The 16,032-nt window shown below is 42.8% G+C and overlaps 1 protein-coding gene across 5 annotated transcripts in view; it reads left to right on the top strand.

Annotated features, from left to right (window-relative positions):
- Positions 1-269: 269 nt before the first annotated feature.
- MCPH1 (microcephalin 1) overlaps positions 270-16,032 on the top strand; it is a 243,787-nt gene continuing 228,024 nt past the window's right edge. For 2 of the 5 annotated variants that reach the window (XM_045997193.1, XM_045997192.1), the window contains exons 1-3: positions 270-347; positions 1,255-1,346; positions 9,299-9,417. In XM_045997193.1, the coding sequence (XP_045853149.1) occupies positions 308-347; positions 1,255-1,346; positions 9,299-9,417 (251 nt within the window). In that variant the 5' untranslated portion in view covers positions 270-307. Of the gene's footprint in view, positions 348-1,254; positions 1,347-9,296; positions 9,418-16,032 lie in introns of those variants that run through there. The other 3 variants (XM_045997194.1, XM_045997195.1, XM_045997196.1) reach the window with 2 other exon arrangements.

Genomic DNA, 16,032 nt, shown 5'->3' with positions numbered 1-16,032 from the left:
GTCGTAATTTCCAAGCAGACAGAACATACTCGCGGGGAGAACGCTGATCAGCGCTGTGAGACCGGAGGCGAGCCGAGACCAGGCGCGGGGAGAACCCTCTGGCGCCTTTGATGCAAGCAAGGGCTGTCACATTTTTTCTCCCACCCTCCTTGGGCTGTTAGAAAACGTGGATGAGAGGATTTCCGTGGAGCTGGAAGGGAAGGCCGCGCGCGTGCGCGCGCGTCAGCTCTGGCGCATGCTCAGTGTCACCCACTCCTGCCTCGCCCGGCTTGGAGCGGTGCAACGGGTGCACGTCCTGAGGTCTCTCATGGCGGCTCCCGTGACCCCAGGGCGCCAGGTCTTGAAAGGTGAGGGGACTTCCTGCACTCTGGGAGTTGAGTCGGCGGCCACGGGCCGGCTTGAGGGCTTGTGCCCAGGACTCCGTGAGGGCGTGGAGTGGGCTCGCTAGGCGCGTGGGGAGGCGAGCCTGGCCCTGCAGGAAGTCTGCCCGGGCAGCGTGTGGATGTGGAGGGAGACTGCCCCCCCCCCAAGTGCGGTGTTGTCACCGTCCCTGCGGGGTGTGTGAGGGAGCTGTCCCTGAGTCCAGCCCAGTCCCTGTGGGGTATGGGGGGCTGTCACTGTCCCTGTGGGGTGTGGGGGGCTGTCCCGGAGTCCAGTCCCTGTGGGGGGTAGGGGGCTGTCCCGGAATCCGGTCCAGCCCCTGTCCCTGTGGGGGGAGTGGGGGAGGGTCTGTCACCGCGCCTGTGGGGAGTAGGGGAGGTTGTCAGTCCCTGTGGGGTGTGGGGGGGCTGTTTCTGAGTCTACTACCTTCCCTGTCGGGTGTCACTGTGGGAAGTGTGGTAGGGATGTCACTGCCTCTGAGGGGGTGGGGGCTGTCCCTGAGCCCAGTACCCTCTCCATCCCTGTGGGGTGGGGGTGGGGCTGTCTGTCCCCTGGTACAGGACGTTGAACGGCAGTATGGTCCTTTACACAAAACATACTCTTCACCAGAAAAGTCTAGCCTAGTTTAGGGATTTGGGAAGAGCGTCGGGGGTTAAGAAGGTTAAGTCTCCGTGTGTGTATTAATGAAGTTGTTCTTTGCCTGGAGTTTTAAGAACCATAATGGCACTATGCTATTTTGAAGAGGCTTTTGATAGAAGCAGCTTTGAATTTACTTTTTAATGTAAATTGAACAAGATAAACATCCTTGAACTCCTTGGGGAGGGTTGCTAGAATTTCAGGTGTATTTCATGCTAGTATCTCATTTATTTTCAGATGTAGTGGCATACGTTGAAGTCTGGTCGGTGAATGGAACAGAAAATTATTCAAAGACATTTACCAACCAACTCGTGGATATGGGGGCAAAGGTAAGAAATTAATTTTACCGTTGCTCCTTATGGCAGTCCTCTGATACCTAATGAGAAATGCTTGTATTTTCTAATTTTGGGAATTAGTATGTAGAACATGCGGGGTGAAGAACAAGGAAGACTGTGGTGGGGCAGGGGCGAATCATAATGCAGAAAAAGTTGAGAACAGCTGGTTCTAAGACTAGCCTAGAAATGTGGATTCTTAAAGATTTTTTTTTTTTAATTTATTTATTTGACAGAGAGAAATCACAAGAGAGGCAGGCAGAGAGAGAGGAAGGGAAGCAGGCTCTCCGCTGAGCAGAGAGCCTGATGCGGGACTCAATCCCAGGACCCTGAGATGACCTGAGCTGAAGGCAGTGGCTTAACCCACTGAGCCACCCAGGCGCCCGAAATGTGGATTCTGGTTAATTGGATGCAGGATGCTGTTGACCAGAGTGAAAAATACAGTAAAAGGAAAGGTTTTTTAAGGAAAAGATTGTGAATTTGAGCACACTGAAAATCTGACGGACAATTAGATACATAGATCTGGAATGTGAGTTAGTTGAGGCTGGAGATAATATTGTAGGGGTTGAGACCCTGTGGGTCAGGTGAAACCACTGCTGTGGGAATGACTCAGGTGGTTAGAATGAAAGGGGTGAAGGGGGAGCCTATTTAGTATTTGAAGGTCAGGTGATGGGAGCAGGGAACCCAGGGACAAAGGAAGAATTCCAGGAAATTCTGGAAAACTAAGTCTGGAAGTCAGAGGAGGCATGTACTTCAAAGATGGAATTTTAAAGCAATGCAGGGGCGCCTGGGTGGCTCAGTGGGTTGAAGCCTCTGCCTTTGGCTGGGGTCATGGTCTCAGGGTCCTGGGATCCAGCCCCACATCGGGCTCTTTGCTTAGTGGGGAGCCTGCTTCCCCTTCTCTCTCTGCCTGCCTCTCTGCCTACTTGTGATTTCTCTCTCTGTGTGTGAAATAAATAAATAAAATCTTAAAAAAAAAATAAAGCAGTGCATAATCTTCAGACAAGTTGAGACTGGCAAGTGTACTTTAGGTTTGAACAGTGTAAGGTTGTGTTTGAGTGTAGTTTTCAGTGACATGGGTGAAAGGATTGGACATTAGCCCAGAAATGAATGCGATACGAGGAATGGAGATGGTGAAGACGGGCTGCCCTCAGAGACTTTGTGAGCAAAGTGTATTCACGTATGCGGGTGATGGGGGACGCGGGGGAGCACAACAGGCTGGGTGAAGGCAGAGATTAATACAGCAAGAAGATGGGTGAAGGCAGGGCCAGAGTTGAGGGTGAGGCGAGAGAGGCATCCAGGCTGTAAAACAGAAGGGCATTGAGCCATGGGCAGAGAGGGTGCCCCGAAATCTTGGCTGGCTCCTGTTAGGCCCTCCCCTGACGGGCACCGCAGACTGGAGTGGAGAGTATTGAGCATGTAGGGATAGGGCGCCCTTGTGAACCTGAGAAGACCCCTTCTTTTCTAATCTGTTGGAAGGTAGGAACCAGAGGGTGTTTCCTTGTTTTGATGCTTGCTACCTACTTGGGCTAAAAGACAAGGTACACTGGCTGAGAAAAAGGCCATGGGGTGTGGGCGCTGACAGAACGGCCTTTAAGACTGTTGTATCTCAGGATTAAGATCTTCGATCTCTTGGATCTTTTTGCTTTTTTACCTTTAATTGAGAAAATTTTCAAATAAAAAAGAACACAGAGACCCATTAATTGCTTTTTTACCTTTAATTGAGAAAATTTTCAAATAAAAAGGAACACAGAGACCCATTAATTGTTAACATGTTAACGTACTTGCTTTGTCTTCATCTCTTCTGTGTAGTAGGTTTACATGCGTATGTTTCTTTTCCTAAACTGTTTGAAAGGGAGTCACAGATAAAACTTGTTCCTAAACTGGTTCAGTGTGTAACCTCTAAGAACAAGGATTTTTCCTGTATAATAAAAAGACCATTATCACATCTGAGAAGATTCACAATTGTTCCTAATGGATTCAGCCATTGCAGAGAACTGTGTGTATTTCAGCCAGTGGATGAGATCCCCACTGCTATTTGTACTTGGTTTTGTCTTTATTTTCAGCCCTTTGGTGTGTTTCTGGTGGTACATCATCATGGTTTGAAATTTTATTTTCCTGCATGTTTTCATATATTTATTTTGAGGAGCCTATTCAAGACCCCAGCTCATATTTCCATTGGGTTTTTCCTTCTCTTCTTGATTGGTAAGCATTATGCTATTTTTTGGTTGACCCTGTTGTTGGCCATATGAATTGCAAGATTTTCTAACTCTGTAGCTTGTCTTTTCATCTTTATGGTATCTTTTGTTGATAAATGGAATATAGTTTATTTCTTTATGGTGAGCTTTTGTTTAAAAACGAAAACAAAAACAACTGTGCCTGTACCAAGATTGTGAAGATTTCTCCCATTTTTTTTTCTAGAAGCTTTATCATTTTGCCTTTCACATCTAGATTTACTGTATATCTGGGATTAATTTTTATATAATGTGAAATAATTTCATTTTTCCCCATGTGAATAGTCTTTTATCTTTTTTTTTTTTTTTAAAGACTTTATTTATTTATTTGACAGAGATCACAAGTAGGCAGAGAGGCAGGCAGAAAGAGAGAGGGAAGCAGGCTCCCCACTAAGCAGAGAGCCCAATGTGGGGCTGGATCCCAGGACCCTGAGACCATGACCCCAGCCAAAGGCAGAGGCTTCAACCCACTGAGCCACCCAGGCGCCCCCCAGTAGACTTTTATCTTAGCACCATTTATTGAAAAGACCACGCTTTACCCCATCTCTAAAGTAATGACTTTACTGGTCATCGGTCAGGTAACTGTATGTTTCAGTATCTCCATTATCTGTTCTCATGACAGACCACAGTCATAATTGATCTTTATAATGAATCTTCCCAAGTCTCCTTGTTTTTCCTTCAAAGTGTCCTGGCTGCTCTTTGCCTTTTGCGTTTCCAAATATATTTTAGAATCAGTTTTCAGCTTTTAAAAATTTTGAATGGGATTGGATTGATAAAAGCAGATCTGTATGGAGACAACTGATGTTTTTACAAAACTGAATTTTCCAACCCATGAACCTGTCTGCCTTTGTTGATTTTGGTTTCTTTGATTTCTTTCAATAATGTTTTATAATTTTCTCAGTCATTTTTCATGGTATTATAAATGGTATCTTAAATTACTTTTTCTAACTTGTTACTAGTATCTAGAAATAATTTTTTCACATCTACATTGTGTCCAGAAGACTTAGCAAACTCATGGATATGGCATTTTGGGGACTTATAAATGTACACAATTGAATATTATGTGCATAGACAGTCTATTTTCTAATTGTAACCTTTCTATTTCTTTTTCTGGACATACTGCAGTGGTGAGGGCCTGTGTTGAATAGAGCACACTTATTTTGTGTGGTTCCTCTGATCAAGGGAAAATTTTGCATTTTCACCTAATGCAGTTTTTTTTTGTTCTTAAAATTGGAGTATAGTTGACATACAATATTGTATTCATTTCAGGTTTATAACATAGTGATTCCACATTTATGTACGCTATGAAAGGATCACCAGGATAAGTCTAGTTCTCATCTGTTACCAAAGTTATTATAATATCCTCGATTATATTCCCTATGGTGTACTTTTCCATCTCTATGGCTTAAAACTGGAAGTTTGTACCTTTTCTAATCTTCACATATTTTGCCCATCACCCCTGTCCCCTCTGGTACCCACCAGTTCTTTATGAATCTGTTTTGTTTTTTAGATTGCATGTATAAGATCATATGCCTAATGCTTTTTTTTTTAACCAACTTTCAGATCCTAATTTGCTGAGAGTTTTCTTCATGAATTAACTTTTTAATGTCCTTAGTTGTGTTTTCTGCATATAATTGAGATGATTATAAGGTTTTTCTCTTTTACATTGTTGACATAGTGAATAACTATTTATTTTATCATTAACTAACTTTGCAGTCCTGGAATAGACTCAGGTTGTGGGAAAGCGTTATCATTTTTATGTATTTGTTGATAACAGTTTGCCAGTATTTTTTTTTTCCCCTGCAAATATTTCAAGGAGTGATACTGATACTGGCTCGTCATTTTCCGTTCCTGTAGTGCTGTAATGTGGTTCAGTACTAAAGATGGGCTGGTTTCATAAAACAAGTTGCAGAATTGTGACTCTTTCTCTTTTTTATTCTAAGTTTGTATAGGATTGTCATTATTTCTCTCTTAAACTTTTGGTATAATTTGCCAATGAAGCCAACTAGTCCTTGAGTTTTTTTTGTAGATTTTTTAAAAACCATGAGAGACTGTGGATTCTGAGGAACTAACTGAGAGTTTTGGAGGGGAGAGGGGTGGGAGGTTGGGTGAGCCTGGTGATGGGTATTGTGGAGGGCACCTACTGCCTGGAGCAATGGGTGTGGTACATAAACAGTGAATTCTGGGGCACCTGGGTGGCTCAGTGGGTTAAAGCCTCTGCCTTTGCCTCAGGTCATGATCCCAGAGTCCTGGGATTGAGCCCCGCATTGGGCTCTCTGCTCCGCAGGGAGCCTGCTTCCTCCTCTCTCTCTGCCTGCCTCTCTACCTACTTGTGATTTCTCTCTGTCAGATTAAAAAAAAACAAAAAACAAAAAACACCAGTGAATTCTGGAACACTGAAAAGAAATTTAAAAAATAAAAATTAAAAAAAAGAAACAAAAATTTTTTTTTTACAGTTTTTCATGTTTGAAAATTACAGCGTGTACATTTTTTTCTATTCTTGTGAATGCTTTTAGAAAGCAGTTTTTTTTAAAGAACTGTATTCATTTCATCTAAATTTTCAAATTTATTGGATCAAAGCTATTCATAATATCCTGTTTGAATTTTTTAATGTCTTCACAGTCTATAGAGATGACCCCCTTCATACTGATACTGGTTATTTGTGTCTTTTCTCTTATCTTCCTTATAACACGTACTTGGGTTTTACTTTATTTTATTTTTTTAAAGATTTTATTTATTTATTTGACAGACAGAGACCACAAGTAGGCAGAGAGGCAGGCAGAGAGAGAGGAGGAAGCAGGCTTCCCGCTGAGCAGAGAGCCCGATGCAGGGCTAGGTCCCAGGACTCTGGGACCGTGACCTGAGCTGAAGGCAGAGGCCCCAACCCAGGCGCCCGGGTTTTATTGATTTTATTAGTTTTTCTGAAGAACCAACTTTTGGTGTTCTTGATCCTCCTTTTCTATTAATTCTGGACTTATTTTTAAAATCCTCTAATTCACTCTTTGGTTTTGGTTAGCTGTTCTTTTTCCAGCTCTTCAAGATGGATACTTTGACATGTAGCTTCCTTACTCTTTGTACATGGATTTGTTGTGATGTTGTTAGACGAACACTTGTCAGGTGGAACCCAGGGTGCTGAATGGTGAGCAGCAGTGAGACAGCAGACTATCAGGGAATTGAAACAAGTTTATTACTTGCCTTGGAGGAGGTGCCTGATGCCATGAACCACTGAGGAGCCACACAAGGAGACAGCCAGAGGGAATCGTAGGACCTGAGCCATATGTCTTTACTAGAGTCCATGGGTGGAATGCTTTCAGCCTCCAGGTCTAGGACTGGGTTAATCAATTCAAACCAAAGAATGAGGTGTTGGTAGCTCCAGATCCTTGTCTAAGAGGCACACAGGGGGAAAGACCTTGAAGACAGAGGAGATGGTTGCTCAGAGGGCCATTGGGGAAACGACATTTGCTCATAACTCTGGGGCTGTTATATAGGTTATGTGCTTGCATGAAGGGTTGGTGTTGGTTTAAGACTCCTGCAGAATGCTTGGCCAAAAAATTGTATGCCAAGGCAACGGTACCCTGGAGTAGCGTAGCTAGACTCTTGACAGCATTCTAGGTTATACATTTCTCCCTAAGCTGGGTTTTAGCTGCATTCCCTAAGGCTTTGTCAGGTAGATTGTAATATCTGGGTCTACTTTTACTTTTTGATTTATCTAGTGGTTTTTGTCTTATTTCTAAATAAACTTGATGTTTTGTTTGTTGTTGTTGTTTCTCCTGGTTGAGTATTGTGTGTATTTAAAATAGTTTAGAATTAATTTGAGACCTGGAATTGTATTCTCTTTCTTCAGAAGAGGTTTACATTTGCTTCAGTCTTCTTTTTAGTGCTCATAATCCAGGATTATCGTAATCCATTTGCAGGGATGAATATGATTTAAAACTGGATTGCAGAACTGTGAAGGCCAATATGACTGTGGTTTACCCTTACTCCTGGATGTGCCATTCAGGTGCCCATACAAGATAAGAGGGTTTTGCCAGACTTTCTTCTCCCATTCTGAGGCTGGCACTTCAATTTTTGCCCCTCTTGTCCTCAGGTAGAATTGCTACCCATTGTTTGCTAAATTTGACAAAAGCCGTAGGGAAAACATGACCCTGAATGCTAGACTCCTCTCTCTGGTTGTATCAGTTGTGAACCTAGAGTCTTGGCTAAGCAATAATCCCTTACTGTCTCAATAGCTCTCTGGGGCCTTCTGGTAGGTAGGTAGGTAGACAAAGAGATATGTATTTATATTTTATCAAAGCAGTACATACATGTTGCTTACAAGGGCAAATGTGCAGTGCCATGAGGTTCATAGACAACCAAGGGGAAACCAGCAACCTTTGCTCTACACTTCTCATTCTGTTTTTCTAAGACAGCCTTTTTCAGATGTTTCGTTTAGTGTTTACCTTTATATTTACAAACAGTATACATATATTACTTTGACAAAGTTAAATATTGTTAAAAGAATAATGTATTGGACCATTTCCACTTCTGGAATGATGACATATAAAAGGTAAATTTTTGGACACCATGAGTTTGAACATGCCTTTATTATACCTTTGCCTTTATTATACCTTTCTTTATCTTTGACTGATATTTTAGTTGGTTGTAAAATGCTAAGTGTATATTATTTTCCCTTGAAAGCACTTCTCCATTGTTTTCTAACTTCCATGTTGCTGTTGGGAAGTCTGATGCCATTGTAGTTCCTCACTGTTGAGTGTGATTATCCTCACCTCCACTTCTTTACCCTCTCTCTCTCTCTCTTTTTTTAAAGATTTTATTTATTTGTTTGACCGAGAGAGAAATCACAAGTAGGCAGAGAGGCAGGCAGAGAGAGAGGGGAAGCAGGCTCCCTGCTAAGCAGAGAGCACAATGCGGGGCTTGATCCCAGGACCCTGAGACCATGACCCCAGCCAAAGGCAGAGGCTTAACCCACTGAGCCACCCAGGTGCCCCTCTTCAACAGTTATTACTTAGCTTTTGGTTCTCCTGATCGTGAGCTGATGTTCATATCTTTATCTTCTATTGCATCCATCTCCTTGTCTTTTTGTCCTTTGGGGAGAATTTTTCAACTTTATTAGTGTCCAGCATTTCTTTAGACATTTTACTTACGTCATCATATTTTTAATTTCCAAGAGCTCTTGAGTTCTCTGAACTCATCTTAGATATTCTTTCTTGAACCCAGTATCTTCTGAAGATTTAAATGAATGTTATTTTCTTCCAAATACATTAAATATTTTTAATGTTAATTACATAAGTATTCCCTGTACTGTCTGTTTCCTGTGAGTTTTATCTTATGTCTGATGTAGAAGTCTTAAATGTCCTTTGAGTATTTGACTTAGCTTCCATTCTCTCCTCTACTAAAAAGGCATTGCCAGCTCCTGTCCACATTACTTCTCATTTTATCCTTGTAGAGCTCTTTCTATGTCAGGGTTTTTTGTGAGGGAGCAGAGATGAACACGTGTGTAACACAGCACCCTAACTGGAGCAGCTCTGTTTTCTAAGTGGCATTATCCCTTTGGTAGCTAGTTCTTTGTGACAGATTTTGAGAAATGGAATTGCTGGGGTAGGGGTTTTAGATGTTTTCCTTTTGGCAAATATTGAATAAAGTATCCTTTTTGATTAGTTATGAAATTGTTCACAAATGGTAATTTACATTGTGTTTTCTGTCTTTTTTCTACAGGTTTCAAAAACTTTTAACAAACAAGTAACTCACGTTGTGTTCAAAGATGGTTACCAGAGCACTTGGGACAAAGCACAGAAGAGAGGTGTGAAGCTCGTTTCAGTGCTCTGGGTCGAAAAGTAAGTGGTTTCTTTATTTTTTTTTCTTGAAGTATCTAGTATGGGTCAAGTGTGGAGCTGTTTGTCATACATCACAGAACCAGATAAAATGTGATTTTGGCTTTTCTCTGCTTCTTATTTGGGCAAGTCATTTAATGTCCTCAGGCCTTGATTTCGACAGCTGAAAGTGGACCTGGTATAACCCTCAACCCTGCCTAGAGGGAAGGTGACCTCACTGGCCCTAAGACACCTATGCCTGGTGTGTTCCTGAAACCGCCAGGAGGTGAATGGGTAAGGCAGGTGATAATCTGCTTGGCTGCCACAGCTGAAGTACCACAGGCTTAAACTACCGCGTTGATTTCTCCCGGTTTTGGAGGCCAAAATCCTCTGTCCTTGGCGTACAGAAAGGTACATGACTGTACCTTTCTGGGTCTTCACCTGTTTCTGTGTGCGTAGGTGTCCTTATCTCCTCTTCTTGTAAGGACACCAGTTGTATTGGCTGAGGGCCCACCCTTATGGCCTTATGTAATCTTAATTATCTCTTTCAAGGTCAGATCGCCAAGTATAGTTGACACTTGGGAAAAAAGGATTTGAACTGTGGAGGTGCACTTCTATATGGATTGTTTTTCAATAAAAACATTGGAAAATTTTTTTTGAGATGTGTGACAACTTGAAGAAACTTACGGATAGGGGCGCCTGGGTGGCTCAGTGGGTTAGAGCCTCTGTCTTTGGCTCAGGTCATGATCCCGGCATCCTGGGATCGAGCCCTGCATCGGGCTCTCTGCTCAGCAGGGAGCCTGCTTCCTCCTCTCTCTCTGCCTGCTTCTCTGCCTACTTGTGATCTCTGTCTGTCAAATAAATAAATAAAATCTTAAAAAAAAAAAACTTACAGATAAACTCTGCAGCCTTGAAATACTGAAAAAATTAAGATATTTTAAGAATACTGGGGCGCCTGGGTGGCTCAGTGGGTTAAAGCCTCTGCCTTCGGCTCAGGTCATGATCCCAGGGTCCTGGGATCGAGCCCCGCATCGGGCTCTCTGCTCAGCAGGGAACCTGCTTCCTCCTCTCTCTCTCTGCCTGCCTTTCTGCCTACTTGTGATCTGTCTGTCAAATAAATAAATAAAATCTTTAGGAAAAAAAAAGATATTTTAAGAATACTATTTATAATACATAAAACATACAAAATATGTGTTAATTGCTTGTTATTGGTAAGGCTTCTGGTCAGCAATAGGCTGTTAAGTTTGGAGGAGCCAAAAGTTACATGTGGATTTTTAATTGCATAAGGGGGGAAGTTGGTGTCCCTAGAGCCCACGTTGTTCAGGAGTGAACTGTATAGTCACATTCTTACTTCCTTGGGGTTAAGACTTTGGGTGAGTTTTGTGAGGGACGTAATTGAGCCCATAGCAGGTGTGGTCAAGGGGAAGCATTGGAGGAGACTGAGGCCAGTGACGAGTAGTGGGGCATCAGATGATGTACGGCCTTGTGGAGTGTGATTCAGGAGAGAAGTGTATGGGACAAGAGGCAGAGGAAGAGCCTAGCGATGTTGCTGGCACTAGGGTGGCAGTACCATGGTCACGAGGAATGGCCAGGTTCAGCGCGTATTTTCAAAGGTAGTGCCAGACTAGAGCTCCTGAAGATTTGGATGTGAGTTTGTAGAGAAGGGGAGAGTCACGGATGACTGTGAGATGTCGGCCCGAGGAAACAGAAAGATGCGTTTGCCGTTTCCTGAGATTGGGAAGGCTTCAGAAGGACCAGGTTTGGAGGGGAGATAACGAGTTCTATTTGGATGTACTGAATTGGGGGGGATTTAGTGGGCACCCATGTGGAGGTGTCAGGTAGGCAGTTAGATCTAGGAGTGTGGAGCTCCTTGAAGAGAGTGCCGATAAACATGTGGGAGTCTTCCTTATACAGGTGTTATTTTAAGCCGTAAATCTGAATGTGACCTCTTGGTAAGTATAGATAGGGAAGGGGGGTGGTTCTGAGGTTGAGCATTCTAGTGTTGGGTGTTGAGGAGGAAAACCAGTGAGGATGAAATTTGAGAAGTCAGGTGAAGAAAGCTTTCAAGGAGGGGATCAGCTGTGGCAAACAGGTTGAGTAAAGTCAGGTCTAAGAGGTTACCATTGGAATTAGCAAGGTGGCGTCTCAACTAGCAGTTTTAGCAGATTAGTGGGAACAAGACTTGTTCAAATAGAAGTTGGGAAATAGTGCATGGAGACGACTCCAGTGGGGAACAGAGACCTGGGACAGTACCTGGAGGGGGGTGTGGAGTGGCAAATGTTGTTTAAGATGAGAGAAATGACAGCCTCTCTGTATGTTGACAGAACTGATCCAGTAGAGGGAAATTTTGCTAATGAAGAGGCAAGAGGAGACATTTATTCATACTAGTGGGTTATTAAAAGGGCTGAGGGGGATAGACTCTAACCAGAAGCTGATGGGTTATAAAGGATATATAGGTTATATACAGGTTAATCTTATGTATCCTATAGGTTATATACAGTGGGTTATATGGGATCAGGGATAGGAAGGAATGTAGAGTCTAGGGGACAGTTGGTGCTGAGTAGATGTGGCTTCAGGTCTTATGGAAATTTGTTTCCTGATGCTGCTTTCTCAGTGAGAGGAGGCAAGACTGTGAACTGAGAATGAGAGGCATTGGAAGTTTGAAGAGAACATAAACACAAGAAATAGTTGTCTAGGAGCTTGGGAAGGTGGATGGATCAGGGTGGAACTAACGGTTCACTTGAGGATGGTGATAAGTTGACCATGAGGCCCAGAACAATGGGACAGTTGTTTATCCAGCAACCTACAAGCAAGAAGGAGGTGGAGTGTCGGGTTTACGCAGGGTTGGATTTTGCCAGGCAACCCCCATAAAGGGGGTTGGAGGGATGTGGGAGGCGGGGATAATGAGGGACCATGGACTCCAAGCTTGACTGGGGCTGGGGGCTTATGAAGGGAGCAAAGGATGGTGGAAATGTTTGATGAACAGACCATAAATCTTAGTTAGATTGAGGAATTGTTGGGGAGGTACAAGAGGTTGTGTTTTGGAGGACAGGAGGATGCAGTTGGAGAGTGTGATACTTGAAATGTAGATCATGGAGGGCATGCTGAGAAAATGGAATCTGTGGTAGGAACTCTTTGCAGGACCCCTGTCTGTTATAGGGCCAGTTAATCTGGAAGTAGTTCTTGGTTCGAAAGTAACAAGTACATACTAGGTGCTCCAGAGAAACTAGAACAGATATGACAGACACAGCACCTCAAAGAATTTATGTAACTTAGTGGAGTGGGGAAATAAAATGCCATGATGGAATGAATGGTCAGGGCCACAGTGACCACAACTCCAGGAGCCTCCATATTGTTTTACATTGCCAAGTAGAAGGTTACTTGAAAAAGTCAGAGTTCGTCACATGGGGTTGAATGGCCATGCCTTGTTACTTAGTTTAAAAAAAAAAAAAAAATTAATGGACTTAATTTTTTTAAAGATTTATTTATTTCTTTATTTGAGAGAGAAAGAAAGAGAGAGTGAGCGAGAGAGCATGGGCGAGAGTGAGCGTGGGCACACACAAGCATGGGGAGGGAGGGAGAGAGGAGGAGAGAGAATCCTCAAGCACACTCCTCACTGAGCACAGAGCACAGTGCGGGGCTCTGTCTCACGACCCTGAGATCACGAGCTCAGCCAAAACCAAGAGTTAGATGCTCATCCGACTGAGCCCCCCAGGTGCCCTGGACTTCGTTCTTTTAGAGCAGTTTTTCACATCATTATCGGAGTCTGTGCCCCTATATTGCTTTGCTGCTTTCATATGAATTTACTCTAGGTTTCTAAAAAAGCAGCAGTATGGCTTTTTTACATTAGGATTTCAGGGAACATTCTCTTCTCCAGAGGTATTTATCATGTGTGTCTTTAGCCCAAGACAGTCCTAAAGTGCCCACTATCAGGTTTCCTACCTTCTATAGTCACTTAAGGGGACAGAGCAAGAGCAACACCAGAAGGAGTTCTAATGATTATAAGGTACAAGTGGGTGTGTTTTCAGTAAGAATGTAGAAAGAGATTTAAACCTTTGATTACTATGTATGTATGTATGTAGTATGTTATGAATTTAAGTTTTTGTTTTTAAAGATTTTTTATTTATTCATCAGACAGAGATCACAAGTCGGCAGAGAGGCAGGCAGAGAGAGAGGAAGGGAAGCAGGCTTGCCGCTGAGCAGAGAGCCCGATGCAGGGCTCGATCCTAGGACCCTGAGATCATGAACTGAGCTGAAGGCAGAGGTTTTAACCCACTGAGCCACCCAGGCGCCCCTATGAATTTAAGTTTTAAGTAAATTAAGAAAAAAAAATGTCTCATATTCATCCATATGTTTACTATTTCTGTCACTCTTTTTTTTTTTTTTTAAGATTTTATTTACTTGGGGCGCCTGGGTGGCTCAGTGGGTTAAAGCCTCTGCCTTCGGCTCAGGTCATGATCCCAGGGTCCTGGGATCGAGCCCCACATTGGGCTCTCTGCTCGGCAGGGAGCCTGCTTCCCTTCCTCTCTCTCTGCCTGCCTCTCTGCCTGCTTGTGATCTGTCTGTCAAATAAATAAATAAAATCTTAAAAAAAAAAAAAAGATTTTATTTACTTACTTGACAGAGAGAGATCACGAGTAGACAGAGAGTCAGGCAGAGAGAGAGGGGGAAGCAGGCTCCCTGCTGAGAGAGAGCCCGATGCAAGGCTCCATTCCAGGACCCTGAGATTATGACCTGAGCTGAAGACAGAGGTTTAACCCACTGAGCCACCCAAGTGCCCCTAAAGCTTATTTTAAAACCACCTGTGGAGCCAGGTTGACCTGTGGCCCATAGTTTTCAAATGCCTGCTGTTTAACACGGTCTTCAAAATGTCCCCACTTTTCCCCGATGCCCTCGTTTTTGTTCATTATTTTTCAGTCGTCATTTTTCTTCACATTGATCCTCCTTCAAGTTCATTGACTCTTTTCTCCATCAACTCCATTCTGTCATTAAGTCCATTTGGTAAATTTAGTTCATGTATTTTTCACCTCTGACATTTCCATCTGGTTCTTTTATGTGTGTTTTGTTTTTTAGCTGAGGTTTCTGCTTTTGTTTTTCTTGTCTTTCCTTACATACGTGTTTTCCATTCTCTTGCACAGTACAGTAACAGTAGATCCTTTAATCCTCTTTTCTGATAATTCTAGCATTTTAGGGTTGGCATCTGTTGATTGTTTTCTCTTAGGAATGTGTCACATTTTCTGGCTCTGTAATGTGACCTTATAACTTTGGGTTTTGTTTTGGACACTGTAAATGTTACATAGACTGTGCATTCTTTTATACTGCTCTGAAGAGTGATTTTGTTTTAGCAAGCAGTTAACTTGTTTAGCTTTAAAATGCAGACTGTCGTTTTAAGACCTGTGGTAGACATTTGCTTAGATTCATTCAGTTCTTTAAGCCTTGGCTGCGGGCTGATGTCTATTTGCCTTATGCACAAGTAGGTCAGAGGTCAGCCAGGGATGTGGGCTTTTATGCTCAGAATCTGAGGTTCCTCTTCCCTGGCTTGTTTCCCTGGTCCTTTCCCTGGTGGCCCTACTTGCCAAGGCTCTGTCCCCTAGTTCCTTTGGCCAGAGAGACAGCAAGTCTTCTGTTGGAGGTTGAGCTGCTCAACACCACCACTCCCACAGACTTTGTCACTAAGTTACTGCAGGGTAAACACCAGAAAATGTTTGCTTCCTTTGATAATATGCCTTTTTAAATGTAAGTGCGACCTAGGTTGTTGTTGTTGTTATTATTATTTTTTAAAGTAGCTGAGGCTAGTCTAATTCTTTTCCTTCTGTAAATTATTTGATCTTTCTTCCAGGGGACCCAAGGATTTTTTTTTTTTTTTTTCTCTTTAAAATCAAGGTTTTTTGTTTTTTGTTTTTTTTTGTCTTTTTTTTTTTTTTTTTTTGTCTTAAATTGATCCAGTTGTTGATTCCAATTCTAGTTTGGCCTTTAAAAAAAAAAAGATTTTATTTATTTATTTGACAGAAAGAAATCACAAGTAGGCAGAAAGGCAGGCACAGAGAGATGGGGAGGCAGGCTCCCTGCCAAGCAGAGAGCCTGATGCGGGCCTCAATCCCAGGACCCTGGGATCATGACCTGAGCTGAAGGCAGAGGCTTTAACCCACTGAGCCATTCAGGTGCCCCTAGGTTGGCCTTTTTAAGAGCTTCAGGCATTCCTATTTCTGGAAATTTTTTCTTACAGTTTTAAATATTACTCTTTTACTGTTTTGCTTCTCTTCTTCAAGGGCTTCAATTATATATATGTTGAGCCTCCTTTACCTTCTTTAATTTCAACCATTTTGACTCTGAGTCTTTTTACTTCCTTCTGGATGTTATTTTTATCCCCCTTCTCCTTCCTGCCTTGCTTTTCTTCGGTATTTTTTTTTTTATTAAATTTTCATTTGCATCTGTTTCTTTTTCTTTTTTTTTTTTTAAAGATTTTATTTATTTATTTGACAGAGAGAGATCACAAGTAGGCAGAGAGGCAGGCAGAGAGAGTGAGAGGGAAGCAGGCTCCCTGCCGAGCAGAGAGCCCGATGCGGGACTCGATCCCAGGACCCTGAGATCATGACCTGAGCCGAAGGCAGCAGCTTAAACCACTGAGCCACCCAGGCG

Source organism: Meles meles, chromosome 2 (assembly GCF_922984935.1).
Source record: "Meles meles chromosome 2, mMelMel3.1 paternal haplotype, whole genome shotgun sequence".
In the NCBI taxonomy this organism is placed as follows: Eukaryota; Metazoa; Chordata; class Mammalia; order Carnivora; family Mustelidae; genus Meles; species Meles meles.
Note: the sequence above shows the minus strand (reverse complement) of the source record. Positions and strands in the feature narration are given on the sequence as shown.